We start from the raw sequence: 22,502 nt of genomic DNA, 5'->3' as shown, positions 1-22,502 counted from the left end.
TTGACAGTCAATAAAGACAGGAACTTAACAGTACCACGTGAGTATAACAGAATCTGTCAAGCACTCCGGTAATCCCCACCAAAAGCTCCAAACAAACACAGAGGTTTATTGTTTACTCACCTACCACCCACGGCAAAATCAGAAATCGCGTAGTAATACGACTTGAGCACTTTGGGGTCATTGAAAACTTCATCTCCGAAGGTGTTGAGGCGGTTGAGGCTCACCCGAATATCGGTGGCCGTCACCCATTCCTAGGGCAGACAGAAACCCCATCAGAGCACACACAGAGGAACCCTGAAGTGCGTGTCAGCACCGCATCACCAGCTGCTGTATTTACATTCCGTAAGTCTGGCCAGCAGTCATCCATCAGTCAGCACGTTCCTACCTCACCACTTCCCCTCCGTTCCTCTGAGGCTCACCCAGCCCTGCCCAGGAAGCCTTACTTCATATCCTCTTGCTACGGATAAGTTTTCCAGACAGCCCTTTCTCTGCACCCCTTCCCAGGGCCTCCTTGGGCCCTGACTGCTCTCAGCTGCAAGAAGCACAAGGAGCTCTGCTACCCTCACATACCTGGTGGCTGCTCTCTTGCAAAGCAAGAATGGGAAGAGCTTTAGGGTGCGCTCATGTGCAGACATACATCTCCAGAAAAGAAGACACGCAGATGAGTGAGGGTGTGAATTAATCTTTGTATTTACACAGCATCTTCCACGAAGTACCTCCCTATCTTCTCCCAGCAACAGCCAGCAAACATAGCGAGTCTCCAGATTTCATGTCACCTTCAGCCTGTGGCTGTTAGCATCTCACTGCTCTTATTACAGCTTTTGCAATCCTGTTTTCCTTCAAACGTGGTGAAGAGTACAGGAAAAACATCCAGGCGTGTACAACTGCACTGCAGCTGCGCTGCTGTTCAGCCAGCACAATAAGGAGATTTGCTGAGCTACAAGCACTGGCATCAACACATGGAAACACTGAGCACAAAACACAGATTTACTTCAGTTCTGCAAAATCAATGCCAGAGGCTTGTATGTATTTTAGGAAACCAGTGGTCAGGTCTCTGTTCCCTACATGGAGTTTATTAGAGGATTATAAACCCTATCACCAACTGGAATTTTTTCTGTTCATATTCATGATTAGAAACCACTCTCAACAAGGTCTATCTGCAGGAAAAAGGTGGCCAAACTGGTTCTTTTCCATTTCACAAGTTTTTCTCTCTCCCATTTATCTTTATATTTGTTTGTAGAACTCAGCCCCACCGGATACTTTTCTGCCCACTGACTGAAGATCAGGGATCGCCTTGCTAAAGTAAGAGGAGGGAGGGAGGAGCTCCTAAAGGAAGGAGACAAGCCCTGTTGGGGCAAATTCCACAGCTTTAGCTCTTTGTTGCATGATGACCATGGAGAAAATGGCAAGTAAACCGGATAAACTGGTGCCCCCAGTATGCTCCAGAGCACTGCCCAGCCAGCAGCATGAATGGTAAGAACAAAAAGCCCCTGACCAAATCCCTTATCTAAGCCTTTTGTAAGAGAAACTAAAGGTAGATAAAATCACACTCCCCCTGCCTCAGCATACATGTAATGCAGAAAGTTAGGGTTTCAAACAACTCCTCACTTGTTACTATGTTTCTTGATCTTCTGTGCTCAAAACATACATGAAGATGCCTCATAGCAGACTCAGGCCCTATTCGTATAGCTGAAATAACAGCAAAATGCTGCAGCTGCTTTCTAAGCTGACAGAAGTAAGCATCCATTCTCTGAAGATTTCCATGGTGTCTATGAAAAGTCATCTGTGATACCACTGACATTTTCTTTGTTGTTGTTTTACCTTAAACTTACTTACAATGGAGTTCCATTCTTTCTCCAGAAACATTTATTTGGATCACCCCACCCACTCTACCTGTCCAGTGGTCCTCAAGTATGAACAAGGGCTCCAATATGAACAGTCCAGCCCTCAAAGCTGTCATCCATGACAGCTAACAGAAGGACCCAGCTCAGACCATCTGACAGACACCAGTCCTGCTCACGTACCTGCAGCACAGGGCTGTTGTCAAAGTTGTAGGCGCTGGGACGTCCCTCCAACGTTGAGAAAGCCACATTGCCCCCAGTGAGGGGGGAGATGTCACTGAACTCATCCGTGCAGAGTGCCTGCTGCTCGTCCTCCCCAGTCCGAATAAAGCCCCGGTTGACTTTGTTATAGGTGCTCTCACAGGACCCACTGTAATACTGGTAGGGCACCCACGGGCCATCCTCCCGTGTGCGTTTGTAGATGGCGAAGCTCTCTGGCCTGCTGGTGTGGAACTTCAGTCTCACATATGTGATGTCAAAGGCCTTTCCTGCAGGAGAAGGAACAAAGGAGTGAGAAACAACTCACAACAAAGGTTTAGGTTTAGAAGATCTCCAGTTCCATCCAACAGGATGGGCAGCTTCCAGTACCGCAAGCACTGTACTTCCCAGCAAAGACAAGGTGAAGGAACCAAAGGTCAAGGAGAAGGCTGAAGAGATAAATAAACAGATCCATGGATTTCAGCACAACTTAACACACAGCTAATGCATTGTAATTCTCTTTTGCAGGCATCACTGATTATATCCTTATCCCAAAAGGATGAAGAGTTACAGATGCACAAACAGCACATGTATATCTAAGGCCAGGTCTAAGCTAATCATGCAATTTGATACTGATTCCAAAAATACATGTTGGAGAAACATAATTAACCAGAGGTAAGAGTCACAGTGCAGGGTTCCCCCAGCTCAGACACAGAAACAGTCCCAACTCTTTCCAGTACTCATGATGTCTTTCCTCCAGCACTGAGCTATTGAGGACATCCCCTTCTAAATATTCCCTGGGAAAGACAAAGCAAGGTTCAAGTTTCTTGGAAACTATGATTAAAGTTGCCAAGACATTCTTCAGTTTGAAGTGCAACACGCTAGCCATGGGATAAATACAAAGCCACATCCCTTCCCTCTGTTCTCCCAACAGGTCTGCAGACAACAGCACATCATCCTCCAAAAAGGATTCTCTCTGGTGACTTGAACATGCACTCCTGCACACATAAACCAACTGCTCAGAGGATCAGTTGATCAAGACACAGGCTTCCTCTGCTGTAGGAGTTATGCAGGTTTAACCCCTGTTTGTAAAAATAAATGAATGGCACCACATTAAATTTTATCAGGAGACTTGGCACCTGCTGAAGAGTGCTTCACTGCACAGACATGCAGCACAAGGCAACAGGAATAGCATAGGCCTAAAGCGCATCTGCAAAAAGCTGACTGCAATGAAATGACACCTCCAATTTAAGTTCTTTCACATCTAACATTACTCCAATCATCCCAGTTTTATGCAAGTGAGACTGATCTGAAGTTAATGAATGACTCCCCCTCCAACCTGGAGCATCACAGTGATACAAGGCCCCCAACACTTCCTACTATTCTACTCATACAGTGTGTGAGCTTATGGATGAGCTAAGCCCAAGACTGGAAGCCAGACATTAACAATCTGTTGCTCTTGCTTTGTTCCAGCTGACTCTTGGTTCGGAGTCAAGTTACTCAATGTGATCTTCTTACACACAGAAGGCAACAAGTCAGAATTTATCTCACTGTCAATGACAACTTGATCCCATGAAGGCCAGAAATTCTTCCTATCAATACTTACCATTGTACAGCAAAGGCTTAGCCTCCTCTCACCACCCAATGCAAGCAGGAGATGTAATCCCATTTGTACTTTGTTCCAGCAGAAGGCCAATTCACAGCCTGAACACCCCTATCAAGAAATAAATCAAAGCCTGCAGGAGCATCCCAGCTAAAAACATCCATGCCCTCACCACCTCATGCCAACAACCTGCTGGCTTTTCTCCCATCTCCACTCTAACTAACTGGATTATGATCTCTGTTTCCCAAAGAGCTCTCCTGCAGCTCCTTGCAAAAAACATCACCCAAGCTAAAGGCACAGCATGTGCAAACCAGGCTCTGAGCAGCACAGAAACATTTTTCCATAGAAACCCATGTGTTAAACTGAAAGACCGCTTCCTTCATCTTCAGTTTTACACCACAGGCCAAAGAAAACTTACTGGAAACTTGTCCAAGTACACAGCTCAGGTGAAAAGACATTTATTTTAGCTGGCAGCGTGACTGCTTGAGAAGCCCTGCTAATGGCATGACATTGGAATGCAGTTAATGCACACAGCAAGGCTGTGCTCCAGCACTGTAACAGCCTGCCATGGGTAAATACTGCAGGAACAATAGCATTTACCCAAGACCAGCTGACAGTGTTGAAACACGTTTCCCCCCCTTGTTTATACTGAACATAAAAGCTGTGCTTAGCAGCCTGCCTGCAAACTCTTCAAGGCTGCACAGCCTTTTTCCTAGCAAAGATAAGGCTTCCAGGTCTTGCAGGGCTCCATAAATACACGTTGCTGTTACTCTAAGGAATAGCAACAGCAATAAGGAGGTGAAAAGCAGCTTTAAACATTTCATTTTGAAGAGAGAAGTCATTGCTCTTCTGTTCCTAGACAACAACAATTGTTTTGATCTCATTGTGGCCTTAAAGCATCTAACAGCATCATGCATCTGATGTATTTCCCTGTGTACTGAGAAGCAGCAGATCTATTTTACAAGAAGAGCTCCATGTGTTTTTTAAAGAAGGTCATTAGCAGAAAGATGATGCACTGTAATTAGCAATCATGAGCTCAGCACTTTGGGAGTGCAACCTGGCATGCCTCTGGAGCACAAAAGCACAAGCCTCATGTTTTCATACAGCATCCCTTCTGGCACAGGAAGATGTCCACCCGCAAGTGGCAAGGTGACAAAAACAACCAGCCCTTCTTACGGTGCATGCTGATGTAGAAAATCACATAAATATGCACGTGGTTCCAAGGCAGCTCTGCTGTTACAGATTCAAAGAAGGCAGCAATAATGGTGAGAGCTGTTTGGCAGTGTCGGATACAGCGCACACCATCCCCTACAACCTAACCATGCTGTCAGCCCAAGCACAACACCCAGGGCCGGGGGCAGACATCAGTAGGGTCATCATTCCTGCACCCCAGCAGGAAGCACACCACACTGAGCACCATAAAGATAGCCTGGAAAATGTAAGTAAATGCTGTTTAGATCTGGATGAGAAACTCCTCCCTTTCCCCTCCAAGTTAAGAATTCATGCCTACTCACAAAAGGGCTCCTTGTGCTCAGGCTCCTCAGAAGGGATGGATGATTTACATCAGGAAAGCATCCTGCCAGCTGGCACAGCCACTACAAGCACCGGATTGTGAGCAGATGCCTTTGAGATAAGCCCCACCGACACTTGGCTCCTTCATTATCGGTCCGCTCACATCCGTGGCCCCAGGAAGAACTCCCGCTCCCTTCCTTATTGTCTGTGACTCCACTTTGCAGCCTCCTCACAGCAAGCTTTAAACGGCCGCTGCTAAGTTCTGCTGCTGAGAAAATAACTCCGTCTGAGAACGTGCACTGGGCAAAGAGTTTTTCCTGCACTTTCATTTTCAGCAAAATTCTCAGAATTGTAATGAAACAGTTAAACCTTGCTCTGAATGTTTCCCTTTTGGCTATCTCCTGTTTCGCATTTATTGCTTTTCAACTGGCCTTCATTTCCATTTCACAGCAACAAGGTAAGGGCCAGCAGCTCCCTGGCATTTCCTCCTGCTGACCTGCCCCATGCTCGTGGCCAGAAGGGAAGCCAGCTCCACCACCCTCAGGCCCTGGGAGGTGCCTATGGACATTCATCCCTCCTCCTTACTCTTGTTTCAGTTCCCTCACCCAGCGCAAGGCTCGACCAGCTACAAGCAGACACTGCTGTCAAAGACTTGGGGCAGAAAGCACTCAGTAGCTCCAAAGGAGAAACACCAGCAATGGAAAGAGACAGGTGATACTGAGTTAACAAGATTTTACTTAGGAGTAAATTTCTTGCGCCAAGCACTGCTCTCAACTACTGCAGGATTTTGGGCAGCCTCTCATTCTAGAGACCCTCCTGGAGCACAGAGATTGATGGTGGGAAGGGAGCATTTAAGGAGAATGAGTTCTTCATAGAGAGAGTGGTGGTGCTGGCACAAGCTGCACAAGGAGCTGTGGATGCTCCATCTCTGGAGGTGTTCAAGGCCAGGTTGGATGGAGCCCTAGGCAGCCTGCTCTAGTACCAGATCTGGAGGTTGGTGGCCCTGCCTGTGGCAGAGGGGTAGAAGCTTGATGATCCTCAGGGTCCCTTCCAACCCAAGCCATTCTGTAATTCTATGAAAGCAAGAAATTATTACAGTGCTACAGCAGACATCTATAATAATGACCCAGGCTTCTCTGGGAAATTTTGTGCAGGATTATTACAGCACTGGTATTGCACATAGAAATGGCTTAGCCAGAGTCTGAAACAAAGAGAAAACATAGGGTTTACCTTTTCTGATAATCTGAAGGATTTATCACAAGCACGTCACAAGCCGTGCTCCACCAAAACAATAGATTTTGGCACAATGAGCTCCACCAGTGCTGGATGGGACAAAGCAGATTGCTTTTCCTATGGCACTTGTCCTGAAATGGGGCAGGAGGAAGGAAAGGCACAGGGACGCTCGGGAACCTCAGCATGCTGGAATGAACGTGAACTCCCACCGCCCCATTAAGTCATGCATTCTTCCAGGCACTCCAGAACAAAGGCACCATTGACTTGTGCGTGTAGGCGGCTCCGGACAGCAAAGGGCTGCCTGGTAAATTATTGCATGATAATCCAACATTGATAAGTCATCAAGGCTGCTTGTTCCAGTCGAGTTTCCAGAGGGGGGGGGGGGAGGAGGGGAAACTTGTTTCCTCTGGAATGGGCTGAAGGCAGCCTCATAAGAAAAGCATTTTTTCATTTGATCACTCTGAAGTTGGTGCGCGGATCGGCACAAAAATCAGAAGACGTGGTCTAACAATTCTGTAATCGCCGCTGTATTTTTACAGCTTTGATGAAAAGATGTTAAGTCAATCTCCCAAAAACGCCAGCTGTGTTTATTCATTAGGGACTGGAGAGATACCATGCACAACACAAAAGTCCTATCCGCACAGGAAGGCTCAAAGCTCTTTTTCAGCACAAACGATAAAAGCTCGTTTTAAAAAGGCATTTTACACTTGGCAAGTGCTGCCAGATCACAGATGATCAAGGACTGCACACGCCATTTTGGAAGGGCTCCATTTTATTCACAGACCCAACCACAGAGCTACCTCTGCTTGGGGCGACAGAGGGCTGGGATCCTTGGACAAGTCCAAGCTAACCCCAAAATGAATATGAAAGGTCACAGCAAGGGTAAGTCTTCCTCGTGTGGGAGATACAGCTCCTACCCACCAGAGCCCACCACAGATGCAATGGTGGCACTGGGAGGTGAGGTGATCCACCAACAACTTTTCAGCTGTATGAAGGCCATACTTCCCAGCCCTGGAATGGCGCAAGGCATCTCTTACAGATGTTTCCTGCATGAGAAAATATCTCCAAAGGCATCAAAACTAAACAAATCACATTACATTTTAATTTCTGCTATGACATTTCAATTAGACAGTAGGAGATGTAGGTGGGAATGTTCCCAATGTTCAGCCCCAGCTCTGTCTGCTGTCTGCTCAGAGGTGGAGATGCGCGGAGGGAAGAACAACTGGAAAATAAATTACTTCCAAACAGCAAAAGTTTAGATAGCTAAAACACGAACTTGTAGCTTCTTCAAACATGACATTTAGCCAACTGGCAAACGCGTATCTTCCTGTAAAAAGAAAACAGGATTACTGGGCTACGTTGCAGTACCTTGCAAACAGTAAACTGAAATATCAGGCGATCTGGTGGGAACTGCAACACCATTTCTTTAAAGGACAAGTAGACTGGGCAAGTTCAAGTGGTGAGCTGAAGGCAATCCAGGCCAAAGTCAGCACAGAGGCAGCTTCAGCTTAGGTGCGCAAGTAGACACACTGCCAAAGCCCTTGCTTCTGGACACAACCCAGCAGCTCAGTCCTTCATCGTTACCAATCTCAGCCCATTGGTTTATTAAACAGTCTCTTAAAGGTTTTCCTTCCCCAGCCTGCTGAATGACAGCCCTTTCTCCACTCCTCATGTGCCCATGGCCCAAAGCAGTGCTAGTGCCTGGCTCGGCTCCTGTCTGAATCAGATGATATCAAAGACATAACTGGCATTGCTGAGCCTAATTAAGTCGAAATTAAATTATATGATAAGATGAGAGCTGCAAATTCAGCAGCACCAGTTTAGGAACAGGACAGCCATCCAGGCTAGCTAGCACACTGCTGTCTTCACCACCAGAGAGAGACCGAGTATTTTCCTATCCCAAAACAGTGAATTTTCTGGAATTTGGATGGTTCCACCTCCCTCCCACCCCTGTCCTTCCACCTCCTACTCACCAGCCAAAGATTCCTCAGACTCAGTCCATTATTAACGCTGCAACTATTTGGAAAGAACACTGTTGGTGTTCACATCCATCACCTGCCCCAGCAAGGACAGAACAGCCCTCTTTTCTCTGTGATGTTGGAAGTTTTGACTTCTCCAATAACCAATTAAGAAAACTGACTTCTAGCACATCTGAATCACGTCACATAACAGGACACAGAGTTTCCAAGCCTCCTGCCTCTGCTTTTTCCACCACCCCATCTTTCCACATGCCATCGCACTGTGCTCTAGTACATGCTGTGTGAATTACAGGCTCATGCACGAGCTACCACTATTTGCTAAACAAACTGCAGCAATATCCATAAGGACCATTTTCAAGCAGCCACCCACACACCAGTTTTACTTTCTCAGCCTGTGAAGCTATGCAGGAATTGGGATAAACAGCCTTGGCAGAACCATTGCTGGAGCGAGACCATTTCCAAAACAAAGCCTGCCACTGACTTATGTTTCAAATATGTTTTGGAAAGTCAGAAACAAAGCTTCTTCCAACATTTTTCTCTTGAGGCAGAGAGGGAATTGCATTTCAGTTCTCAGCTCACGGGAACAGCCAGTATGTGCCTTTGGCTCTGCATCTGGAGAATCAAGTGCAGGCACTGAGAATGCTCCAAGTTACAAAGGTGCATTAAAGACAGTCACATGAGTACACGTCCATCCATGTTTCCGTCCAGACAAGCACTAAATGCAGTGCCTGTTTCTAAGGAGAGAGAATTTATCAAAAAGCATTAAAAATGGGAAGTAAGCGTGGCTTAGAGTTATTCTTTTCCCAGAGAAACAACTCGATAGGGTTGCTCTGGAACACCACTGACAAAAAATGAAACTGGCTGCTCTCTCCTGACGTCTCACAGAGAACGAACCCCAGGCTTCCCAGGTTGCCCAGCTGCGAATCTGCTTCAGGTCAGGTTCCAGAAGACCACGAGACACCCGCACTGAACCTGGGTTCAGAAAGCTGATGTTGGAAGCAGTCTGACCACCACCTGGGATACTGCAGAGAAGTCAAACAAGTTTCCTACAAAGCATGTTTTCCTAGAACAGCCCAAGCGGAAACCAAGCATTAAATGTTAACACACCAAGGGACTGTTCCCAGGGCTTTTAATTTGCTGAGTTTACCTACTGGTCTTGACACAGAGGCTCTGCAGCCTCTGGGTGTAAAGCTAAATGTTAGTGACTGGTTCCTGGTGGCAGGAATGCAAGTGAAGCCCAGTAATTCCCTCATTAATTCACCTTGTTAGGAGCAGAGCAGCAGGGCAGTCACAGCGATAAGAACAGCCTGAGCAGGCTGGTGGGAGCCTGCAAAGAAATACGTTTTATTCCCAGATGGTCGGGGGTCACGGTGCTCAAAAAGTCAGAGCTGCCTTGAAGTGTGGATTGGGAACAGCTGCAGCAACACATTGAGAACAAAGCCCAGAAAGAGAAAACCCACTCACATGGCTACACGAGGCTCAGCAGCCCCTGAGTTATTGCACAGAGAGCAATATTGATAAGCAGCATCCTGCACACAACCAAACCTGTCCCAAGGCAGTGTGCCTGTGACATCACACCACGACCTCCCCAGTCACACACAGGATTTTGGGCTGCACAGGAATAGCTCAAGGTTTCCTTCGGTAACAGCAGTGCCTAAAAGAGGGTGATTGTGCAGAAAATTAGTTTAATCATTTGCATTGCATGCCAAAACATGAAATATTGTTTCAGGCAAGCTACACTGCTGTGAAGCTCAAATCAACACTACCAGAAGGTATTTTTTCTCCAGGAGAGAGACTATTAAAAATTCATTTTCTGATTAGGACTGCTAAGGCAGCATGCAGAGCCATAACATGCCTGTAAAAACAATAAATACTTAGCTCCTTAAGAAAAAAAAAGTTCTAAATATCTAACAAGATGATAACTCTCCTAACATCAACTACCACATATTCAACTAAGTCATCTGTTGACCTTCAGTGGCAGCCCATTAAGCAGGGTCTGCTCCTGGGGTCCTCAGTATGTACACCAACTCTTTGAACAGTATTTTGAGGGGGGAGGAAAAGAAACCATCACTTAAACCCACCTGTAAAGTTGCTGCCTTTGGAAAGTGAAGTCCCAAAGAACACAATGTTCTCCAGCCTTTGTTCTCACCATCTCCTCTAGTGGGGTGGCCAAGGCCAACACAACCTACCTGTGGCTCCCTCAACCAACACATATCCCAAGAGCTGAAGGGGATCCCACTCTTCAATCATTTACAACAAGGACAGCTTTGCTTCTCCCAAAGCTCTGATTTCCTGACCTTACTGAATAACCACGTCTCCTTGTGACCCAGACAGGTTCTGCATCCAGAGATCAAGGGAAGCTACCACCACACAATCCTAAGTGCTAATCTTCAGACTTCACCATTATTAAAATATCAGAATGCCTACAAGGATCAAAATTTAGAAAAAGCACAAAAGGAATAATGGAACTTCAGTTGGAAATAGAATCATTTCATCTGCTCAACAACACCAAGGAAGATCAGCTTCTTACCTCTATGCCCTTAGATACTGTCACCACCCATTTGCAAGCACAGACCTCGCTAAGCAATCAATACATTTATCATGTTAAGATGGATCTATGGCTCCCTTCCTCAATGGCCTCATCAGATTATTTTTTTTAAACATATATTTTTTTAAGTATACAATTTTCCACTCAAATTCTGATGTCAAATGAAGGCATCACCACAAATCTACAAAGCAATTAATAGGCAAAAAAAAAAAAAAAAAAAGCCAATTAGCAGCACACATCAGCCATAGTGACAGCAGCAATATAAACCTCTGAAAGAAGGAAGAAGTCAAAACCAAGATCTGCCCACGTTAAGGAAATGCTACAAATGTGATGGAGAACTGGGGGAAGGATTTCCTCTCATCAAAAACACGTGTACCACCAACACTGCCTTCTAAGCTCCAAGCCCACTTGGCCTTCTTGTCATAGATTCTCACCCTACAATGAAAAAAAAAAATCCTAGTGTAATGGCTTTAGCTTAAAAGTGAGAGTTGCTAGACATGAACAGCTTTCCAAGGACTTCATCCCTGGCCTTTAAGATAAGGTGTTTTGTTACATACAGCAGCAAATGGACATGAGAAGAGTAGGACAGCTGACAGCATAAACTAATATCTACGTCTAACCAAGTCACTGAAGATTTCCATGAGCCTCCTGCGTGTCACAGCGTCATAAAGCCTGAACACACAGAGCAAGTGTAAAGATAGTTGATATAGAGCGTGTGGATGAGATGAGCATGCGCTCAGACTTCCCTTCACCAAAGCCTAACAGCCCCAGGTCTTGCTGCAGATGATTTGCATGGCAGTAACAAAACTTATTTTTATCTGAAAGTTATCCCTCTTATGAAATATGTGCATTTTATTTCCTTTAAAGACAGAAAAAGTCATTTCAAAGCTCATTTAACACTTCTAGATCCAGATGTGCACTGATTTCTGAAATGTGCATGAACAAATCTGGACAAAAAATTGTTAGTGCTGACAGCACAGGGAAGGGTGGGGGTGATTTCCCTGGAATGGCTGATGTTACTGAAACAGAGCAGCAGCTTGCCCTGCATTTACACTGGGAAAGTACTTCATGAGTAAGCAAAAGTTACTTCTGAAAAGACCAAAAGAAGGGAGAAAAAGAAACAAACACCTTCAGGAAATGTTAGGATGCACTCATGCTTCAACTCCCACCTCCATCAGCCCCAAGCTGCCATTCCCCTCTCCTCTCATCCCTCCTGTATTTGTAAGCCCTGAGTGCTGAAGTCAAGTGAACATGAGCAGCAATAAGAACTAAATTTGAGTGAGTTTGGATAGAAATGTGTATGCACCAGGTGGTTCTCACCCAGGCAGAGATCACTGCTACAGAATGCAGTCAGAAATCAAGGCAGTGCACTGGGCAGACTCTGCCCCATTTTCTCCAGGTGATCACCGAGCCAGATCTGGTTACTTGGCCTTTTAATTTATGTTGTAGAAAGACAGGGCTGTTGGACAGATTTGCTTTTTAAGGGCATTTCAATCTCCCAGGAACACTAAGTACATAAACTATGCAACGCTCCATTAACCAAGTGCCCAAACAGTAATGGCCTTCAGATTTAAACCACATTGCCTAATGCGTCCATATCCTCCCCCAGACCCATGGACTGAATGGTAATCTATTTCCCCCCAACTCATGGGAAAACAAAGCCAGGCTGTTCCCAGCCCTCATGGACATACCAGGGAGCTTCAACCCGTAAAGCCGTGAGCATGAAGATGCAGAAGAAGAAAATCATTGTACTGTTTAATTGCACTCATACATTACATTGCAGCAGAGATTCTTATTTTAAATCAATTATTTCCAAGAGTCAGCTGTTCCCCTCAAAAGACAGAGCTCTCAAATATTCCCAAGTCCTCCCGACACAAACATATCCATGGAGTTGAAGATGAACATACCCATGTATTTGCTACGCCAAGTTTCTATATATAATTGTATCTCTACAGCAAAGAAAATCAAAGCTGTGCCAATCCTACCCGTACAGAAGCCTCGAGGCAGGACTCAGATCAGCACTAAACCGATACCCAAATAAATAAAACCACACTATTAACTCCCATTTATGAGAGCTGGGAGGTTTCTCCCTGGGATGGACACCCCGCTCACTGCTGGCACACAGGATGCTCCCAGCTCTCCCTTTTCCCACCTCCCCCCCAAATCCCCTTAGAAGAAGCTCATTCCCGTGGCTCCCACTTCCCATGGAACAATAGGGCAGCTCTGGGATAATCTCTCCATCCTACAACCACCATTAACCGCAAATCTTGAAAGTGTATTCAGACAAAACACCATTCAGAACAAACAAGGGAACCTTCAAACTGATATGAAAGAAAATAATGACATAAGGAAAGCTCCTTAAGCAACCTCTAGGCAAAGAGCTGATTGTACCCTTGCTCTGACTTCTTTCTTTTTCCACACCGTGAAATAGTTTTTAAAAACTGGAAATATCTCAGCTGAAGTCAGGCTATCAGGAGATTTGCCAAGGATTTCCTCGTTAGTGCTTTTTGCATTCATGCCACCTTCAGCAGAGCATCCACGGTTACAAGGCTGAAGATGGCACGTATACATTCAAAGTCAAAATTAGAATCTAAGTTTACTTTGAAGAACAGGCCTTTATAACACGTTGCCATGACTTCTTTTCTCCCCCCTTCCCACGCTGCTTGGCTGTGGACACCTTCAGCTTTGGCATTCTATCGGGCAAGAAGCCAAATAATCTGTGGTTCAGATAAACCACAACCACAGCTCAGGGCAGCCACAGCCAGACCTCTCTCAAAGGGGAAGCATTAAGAAAGGAAGAAGCTGCTAAAATTCAGGAGTGCACTGAAGCCAGCTGGGGAAGGGCGCAACACCAGGAGGGCTGCCAGCACCACGCACACCAGATAGGCCGCATCTGCTCTGCGTCCATTGCTCAGTGTCTGGACGGCTGCACTGAGCACAAAGTGTACTGAGATTTTTGTTTGTCCTCCTGTTTATCCTTTCAGTGCAGCTGCAGAGGAGCCTCTCCTTCCCCTCACCGAAGCCCCACCGGGCCACGCGTTGCAAACAGCACATCAACCACATCCAGCTCCTCCACCCCCCGGCAGCCATCAGCCAAGCAGCCACAAGCCCTGAAGGCTCCTGCAGCCATCCAGGATGGCTCCCAGCCCAGCTGTTGAATGCCATCAGCCCCAGATGCATCACCGGTGCCTCAAAATACTTATTTGGGGTTCAACCAAGATGGATCCAACCACACACCCTGTCCTTCTCCTTCCCATGCTGCTTCTCTCTGTCTCTTGCTCCAGCTTGTAGGCCTTCACGCTACCCAGATCCACAGCAGGACAGTCAGAGAAACTTCTGTCCTTACCCTTGATAACAAATGGGCAAGGGCTCTGATGGATGCTGGTTTGTATAGACAGGCCAAACTGACACCCCTGCCTCCATCTCTCCCTACAAAGGGTAATATTTGTATTCATCTGACCACTTAAATTTATTAGGCATTTATCCAGCAGGAAATTAAAACCTCTTGCTGGCTTAATAGAATAGTTCGGTGTTTTGGAACATTTTGCTCCTCTAAGTACTGAGCTTATCCCAACTTCTGACTTGGGTAGGTCAGGGGTTGAGATGGTACAGACAAACACACTCAAAATCACAGAATCACATAATCACAGAGGTCGGAAGGAACCTATGGAAATCACCAAGTCCAACCCCTGCTAAAGGAGGTTCTCTACTGTAGGCTGCAATATGAAGGGCTTTCACTGATAATAAGCACAAAAACAACAGAGCAAAAAAGATGGACAGCAACAGTTGCACCAAATGAGATTATTTTGCACCAGAACAGAAGACAGGTGCTGCTGCTGACAACCAGCAGCCTCCAGCCTGCTTCTCACCAAGTAGCTAAGAATTAACCCCCATCAATTTTATTTGAATAGGTTGAATATCTTTATTCAGAGCACACGTCTGTGAGTGTTTTCCCTGCTGGATGCTGCTGAGCAGCTCAACTTCTCTGCAGCCTTTTGAAACACCTCCGAAACCACTCTACCAACTTCATTACCACTGGCTTCAGTAGCTGTGTCATCTGCAAATATTACCTCTTCCCATTCTGAGGCGATTAAAAACCACAGATGCCAACAGTGGTTCTCAAGAAACCCCACTGCTAACCTCTGATGGAAACTAACTACAGTATTTTAATGCCAAGAGTGCACCTTCAACAACCTTTCACTCTTCTGTTTTCTTTTCCTGAAAAAGGGTGAGTTGTGGCCAGGAGCATGACTGTGTGACTGGTCCTGACTCTATGCCCAGTTCTGCATGGCCACAGAGCCTCTTCCTCTGCCAGAAAACCTGCCTGTCCTCAGCACATCCCCTGGCTTCATGGCAGATCACTTCACTGACTCCAATGAAACCCTACCTGTTAAACACACTAGCAGAAATATAAAAACATCAGGATTTGGCAGAATTTATTAGTTGAAAGCCAGTAACAAAAAGCACAAATGGTGTCTGCATCACCAGCTCTACCTCCTTGGAACCTCCTAGCAGATGGTCACAGAAGCAACCTGAGCACCACACACAGTGCTCAGCAGGCCTTTCCCAGCATTTCTATGCAGGCACCAGCACAAGCAATAACACTGACCCTTCCTGAGCTCACCATCACCAGCTGAAGACTGAATATCAGCACAGGTGATGCTGCCATTGTAAGGGAGCCTAGATCACGGTGAACCCATCACACAGATCCAAGAACACAGATGAAACCATGATGAAACCACGGATAGACCAGCGTCCATCCCCACCCAACACATCAGCCTACTTACTGGTGCCTTGAGTCTATACTGGCAGAAAAAAAAAGGAAAAAAAAACAACAAAAAACACATCAGGTGGGGAAAGCAGCAGAGAATTTTGTTCCCAGCTCCACCCAAAATGAGGCAGATAGGCTTTACATCCCCCACATACTGCTGCGACTGCCAGGGTCAGCCTGCCCTTAGGACCACAAAGACCCCAGCAGCTCAGATGAGAGGTTTGCAAAGACAAAAGGAGACCCATGGCTGAATTCCTCCTCCCACTTCTCCTCCTCTGCCCAGAGGCAGGAGTGAGCTTTGTAAACTGCTGCTCTCAAATATTCAAACCAAGGCAGATCAGGCATTTGTTTATATATATTTACACGCTCTGTTTACAGAACTTGCTGGAATTAATGAAAGAAATCGTTTCATCTGACAGTGGGGAGTGGGGGAAGGGGAAAAAACACTGTAAATTTAGGAATAAGAACCATCTGTTCCTCTCGACAGCCCCTGCCGACCCTTCCAGCTTGAATGAATTGCTTGGACCAGGCTTCAGCAATGCAAAGAGGAGAGCTGTCTTCTGCCATCACCCTGATCTTCACACACAGAACAGCTCACATGGACAAGAACCATTAACGAAGCGTTGAGAACGAAAGCAGCTGTCAAATCCTGTCTACAGAGGTAAATGTTAAAAAAAAACCAACAAAACATGAGCATCCAGCTGGCTAGCCACTCTCTGGATGAAGGCTGTATTCACCTCTGCCAAGTGTCAGGACAAGAGGCTGGCTGCACCATTGCTGATACAAGCCAAGATGCCTTTGGCCTTCTTGGCTTGACCAAATGCGTTACAGCCTCATTTCTCATTAAATGGTAAAACCTACCGGCCGTATGAGTATTTCTGTAACACGTTCCTCTCCTCAGAAACCTTAGTTACATAGCAGATGTATTCTTAGTTTTCAATCTCTTGACATCCTAAACCATGAAATATTAAAACAAATCTAGCAGTCTTCAGACTTTGATCATAACCAAGAGCCGAAGCTACTGCGTCATTGAGGAACGAGACAAGAAAGGACACACAAATTTACAGAAAACCCCAGACAAATTTACAGAAAGCCCTTCCAGACTACACTTGAGATACATTTCTATTGTAATTTCTGCTTTACACAACAGTGGGGAGGAACACAAGAACTCAGAGATCAGCCTGCAGCTGATAGCACGCACAGGTAGTCCACACAGATCCTGATAAGCTGTGTTGGTTAAGAGCTTTGCAACTGTCTTTAGGGGAAATAAGAGATCTTCTTTTCCTACTTATCCCCTTTATTTTCAACCAACAGATGAGCACTTATTTCTTACCAAGACTTTGTAACTCTGTCAATTGAAAGTATGAAGTTCTGCAGATCAGATGATTCTAGATGTAGGGAAGCATCAGTTCCACTTCTGATTGAACAGCAGGGGCAAGAAGACACCCCTGGACCCCATCAAGCACACTCCTTGCATAACCACTGGGCAAGATGTTCCCACATCACCAGCCTCAGAGGATGGGTGAGCCAGTAGAGAGCTTGCTGCTTCACCTCCTTTTTTTGCTCTTTTTTTCCCCAGTTGCTATGGACATGTTTCCTCATTTGGGCCGCTGTCTTTGTAGCTGTCCAAACAGCATCACTGCTTCTGCAGGAAGGTTACTGACAGATACGAAATCCTTTTCTTACAGAAGGAAATGAGAGCCAGAGGGAGAAAGTGGTTGCGTGGAATAGAGCTGTATTTCTAAAACATTTTCACAAAACTCTGAAGGATTCAAATATTTTAGAAACATTTTCCTCTACCTGCCCCTGCTGGAAGCAGAAAACAACCCTGCTCCATACAGATGCCACAGGAACAAAGCAGCACAGAGCTGTCAGGCTGAGATCTCTGCTTGGCCTGCGGTGGCCCAGTAGGCACTTCAGTGCCATCCCACTACAGGCAGGCTGGGTTGAGAAACAAAACATTTCACACTCAAGAAAATTCACTTGGCATCTTCCCTACAGGCTCCCGTTGGATTCATAACCTTAGTCTCCACAATCCAGGCCCATGCTTAATAGAAATCAGAAAACTGAAGAAATCAGGCTAGTGTCCAGACCAACTCCTCTTCCTGAGTGTTCCTGGTGATATTTCTTCAAATAAAAAAAATGTGTATTTTGGCAAAACTTTATTTAGCTAAGAGTACTCTGGCTTGCTGTCATGCTGGTTACAAAGGAAGCATCCAGCTGAGTGCCCCCAGATCTTTCTGCTTCCTGAAAGAAAACATTTTTGGAGCAAACAGTTCTGCAAACGAAACTGTGTGCAACATCTTCAGGAGAAAAAAAATAAGCTTCCATTTAAAGAATGCACAACTGGAGCATGAAGGCCAGGTGGGATGGGGCCCTGGGCAGCCCCAGCTGGTGGGGGCAGCCAGCACACGGCCAGGGGGAACTGGATGGTCTATAAAGACCCTTCCAACCTAAGGTGTTCTATGCCATGGGGACTCTGCATGAGCACTTAGCAGAGATTTGGGCACCTCTTTCCAAAGGCAAAGTTGCTTGCTATTGCTACCAGCTCTATAATTCAGCAGTTTTGGAATATCTGCATCATGTTCAGGGTAAGGAGCCTCCAGCAGGCAAGCATCTGACCATCATTCTGTGATCCCCAGCTCTGCAAAGCAGCATGCCCAGGGCCTGTGCTGCTCTCAGGACAGAAGTACTTGGGGGGGAAGAAGGAATGGGAAAAAGAAAATAAATATCATTTTAATTTCTCTAATGGATTGTTGGCTCCAAAAGGAAAGGAAAAAAAAAAAAGGAGTTTGCCAATTTGACAGTGGTGGATTTTCATGCCTTCAAAGACAGATTTCCCTCTGATACTTACAAATGGATGCATTTTATGAAAGAGGAGGCATCAAAACCTGCACAGTGAGGGGCATGCCAGAACCCCAGAGATCAACACCAAGTGCTTTATTCATAAGGAGTGGGATGAACATCTGAGAGGCATGCTGCATAAACAGGAAAGCCTCAGTGCCCCCAACAACGGGATCAGCCAGGTCAGCTCCCTGCGTTCTGCTCTGCCACCTGTTTGTCCATACTGTTGGTGGAGAGCAGAGAAGTTTAACCTGTATGTGCTCAAGAAATGCTCTTCAAACAGCACGGCTTCCACCCTCCAGACAGAGAGCACACAGTATCGACAAATCAAGATGCTGCACACATTAAATGCTCCTTACCAAAACCACATGATGGGGAATGCACAGTAAGAAAGAGTGAAACAACCACTACTTCACCAACAGGAAAATAAACTCCCTTATCCCCACAGTCACACCTTCACCAGACTGGATTTTCTTCAACCATTTTACACAAGCTTAAAAAAAAAAAAAAAAAAAAAAAAAAAGAAAAAAAAAGAAAAATACAGCTCTTACATTCTCCTTCTGTTTGTCCTATGTCCTAATTCCTGGCAGAGCTGCTGTCCCACACGAGCCACAGATGACTTTCACAGCTGCACGAGACAGCTGGATGCAGAGTAACACTGGGCAAGCGCTTTGCAGGCCTGAGATAAGCCCACGTATCTGCTGAAGCGAGTGGTGTAAGCTCATGTTTGGGGACACAAAAGGTTCCCCTCCCAGCTCCAGGTGGCAGGGCAGGAAGGCACAGGAGAGCAACGCAGCCCAAATCCCAGTGCTCCCTAAGATGCAGTGCATGCCTGGCTGCCAGCAGGACTCCCAGCACCAGCACAATGGCCCTGCTATTTTTAACATTTTTTCCATCTGTGAGAAGGACATAAACCTAAAGGAAGTGCAATTGAAAGAGTGGAAGAACTTACTCAGCACCAGCCACATTAACAAGAATGCAAGCTACAGCCTCCTGCAGCCCAAATACACTGTGAAGATCCCTAACCTAGCACGGTATGGCAGTCTTGGGGATGGGAAAGATGCTGGAAAGCAGTGCTTGAGCACCTGGGATCACAGCACCATGGGACAGAGCTGAACCAAAGGCACAGCTGCATACCTGCACAGAAATGCATCACTCCAGGGCTTCTCTTCCTCACCTTTATCTCTGTGTGGGTAGGACACAATTAAAGGGAAAGCTCTGCAAGAGATGCCCCCAGGTATGCTAAGCTCATTTTCCATTCCTCCAGGCAGCTGCAGATTAAGCAAGTAGGTGAAAGTTGCATCAAGAAAATCCTCTCCTTAAGGCTAACAGCTCATTCGCTGGCCTGAAGAGCTCTTCCCCCTCCACCCCCAAAAAATCAGAAGGCGGCACAACCTTTCTCACAGCTGTATTCTACAAAGGTGTATCCTTGTACACAGGCTATCTGCAGCTTCACACAGTGGCAGAGCAGACAGGGAAGCTGCCTCCTGTAGACACAAGGCTGGCACACACAGCTCCTTGGGAAGCTTTTCAATGAGAAGAATGCTGACACAACACCAGCCCAGCCAACCTGACGTGTTCACAGCAATTGTTCTGCAGGAGCTGCTGAGTTCTGAACACAGCACAGTGCTGAGGCACCACGGACATGTCCAGCCTCCATCCATCCATCCTTTGTTCAGATGTGCAGTGACCACCAGCAGCACGCTGCTCTCCCACCAGCCCTCTCTCCTCCATCACCACAGGAGCCCTGAGCCCACAGCAAGAAAAGCCACTGAGTTATTAACACCAAAATGAGCAAGCATGTAACTTATACTGCCTTTGGAAGCGCCATCCAATACTTCAGCAACAGTTATGAAAATCAGGCTTTAGTTTCATTTTTTTTTTCTAAAATTATGATGAACAGTTAAAAAAAAAAAAAAAAAAAAAAAAAAAAACCAACCACCCTACATATCAACCTGCTGTCCTTGAATCTGCTTTCCCAGCAGTCAGACAGCTGCAGAAATATCATTTTGCCTGCTTATTTTAATGGGCCATTAATTCAAGAGATCTGCTTATGCAAAGTCAGCTAGAACAAGCTAGGGCAGCTGAATCCCAACATACAATCAGGACGTTTTGCATAAAGTCAAACGCTGCAAGACCTCTGCGTTTGAGCAAAAGCATGCTCACAAATGCCTTATGCATGAAGTCCCACCACAGGAAGGCTCCCTGATCTCTCCATCTCTTTCCCAGGTTGTCAGATGAAGTGTCCCCACGCGTGGCACACAGGCGGAAGTATCAGCGAGCTCATTTCCTTCCTTTGACCAAAGCCTGAGCATCAGCTCGGGGCAGATCTGCGCCAACCAAAGCATTCCCTTCTGATGAGCCTTACCACGAGGCTCCGTGTTCAAAGCTCTTTTAGGGTGTTTTCCAAACTGAAATCAGAGCCTTAGGCTGCACATTCCCAGCACTTCCCCCCCCCCCCCCCCAGCATCCGCCCGCAGTCCCACTATCACCAAACCCAGCTGTGGTTATCTCTGGGCTTAGTTGAGTGAGCCCACAGCATCAGGGCTGTGGTGGAGCTGCAAGGCTGGGACGGTGTGGAAGGCCACATCTTCACTGCCTCCTTCCAAATGAAGGACATGGCCCAAAAATGCTGCACTGCTTGGGCACCAGCACACTTCTGCCCTATGCTCTGTTGTCACAGTAACCAGGCACGAAGCTACAGCATAAAAACTGTGGGGCCAGTGGAAGAGAAGAGGGAAAGAAGCAGGTACCTGAACGGCACAGATCAGGTAGCAATCTGAGCTGCCATGAGCCGAGCCCATAACTGGGAGCCCAGCATACCCCTATTGCCCATGTTTAGCTTTGGAGAAGCTTAATGCTTGTTTTATTTTGTTCATATCCTTCAGAGAAAAGCAGCATGTGGCCTTTAGGCAGGGGAGATGGAAGACGTTCCTGGAATGATGCACCACCTGTTTATTAATTCCTTGGTAACTGCTGATTCAGAATGACAAGTACTCTCTTCCATTGGCTTAAGAATCCTCCTCTTCAAGCCTTTAAACATACCTCTCCTAGGGATGTTAAAAATAAATAAATAAATAAATAAAGCACATTGAGCTCCAATTTAAGCTTCTTTCAACTCAAATGGCTGTGTATATATATATATATATATATATATATATATACACACACACACACACACACACATATATATATATACATATATATATCGAAGCAATGACCTCTGACACTGAAGTTATTCAAAGAATCACCAAGGTCAGAAAAGAGCTCACGACCATCCAGTCCCACTGTCCACCTACAATCAGTATTTCCCCACTAAACCATGCCCCTCAGTACAACATCTAAACATTTCTTGCACACCTCCAGGGATGGTGAATGGGAAGATAATCATTACAGCAGAATTCAAAGCTTCACTCTACAGTACCACCACTTTTACCGGAGGATCATCTTCTCTATCTTGCCTGACATCTCAAAAAGCAGAAGTAGACCAATAGCTATCATCAGGGGCAGGACACTTCCATAAGCCACCAAGTCTGTATTCTTTTGTTTCCTTTAAAGGAACTACTGCACAGAGGGGCAACCATTATTTTGGAGGTGGCACAATGCCTTGCAGCACAACTCAGAGCAACTGCCACTTCTGACCCAAGAGGTAACTGAGCATCACTTGGTGAGCAACCACTGTACTTAAAAAATACCCTCAAGGGGTTTTGACAACCAAAATTAGGTGAAGTTTCTCCTCAGAAGGAGTAGTAAGGCATTAGAACAGGCTGTTCAGGAAGGTGGTGGGGTCACCATCCCTGGATGTGTTCAAAAAACATGTGTGACACTGGGAGATGTGGTCAGTGGGCACGGTGGGGTGGGGTTGGACTTGGGGACCTTAAAGTTTTTCTCCAAGCTTAACAGTTCTACAAAATCCTTTCAGCAATCAGTAGACTTTTCTGCTGAGTTACCTGTGACAAAATATGCCATCCAG

At 46.0% G+C, this 22,502-nt stretch overlaps 1 protein-coding gene across 1 annotated transcript in view; it reads right to left on the bottom strand.

Moving 5' to 3' along the window:
- LAMC1 (laminin subunit gamma 1) overlaps positions 1-22,502 on the bottom strand; it is a 50,031-nt gene that overhangs the window by 20,362 nt on the left and 7,167 nt on the right. The window contains exons 2-3 of the mRNA XM_048944885.1: positions 2,025-2,329; positions 121-251 (exon numbers count right to left, since the gene is read on the bottom strand). Of these exons, the coding sequence (XP_048800842.1) occupies positions 121-251; positions 2,025-2,329 (436 nt within the window). The remainder of the gene's footprint in view (positions 1-120; positions 252-2,024; positions 2,330-22,502) is intronic.

This window comes from Lagopus muta, chromosome 5 (genome assembly GCF_023343835.1).
Source record: "Lagopus muta isolate bLagMut1 chromosome 5, bLagMut1 primary, whole genome shotgun sequence".
Lineage (NCBI taxonomy): Eukaryota > Metazoa > Chordata > Aves > Galliformes > Phasianidae > Lagopus > Lagopus muta.
This window is presented reverse-complemented; position numbering and strand designations above follow the sequence as displayed.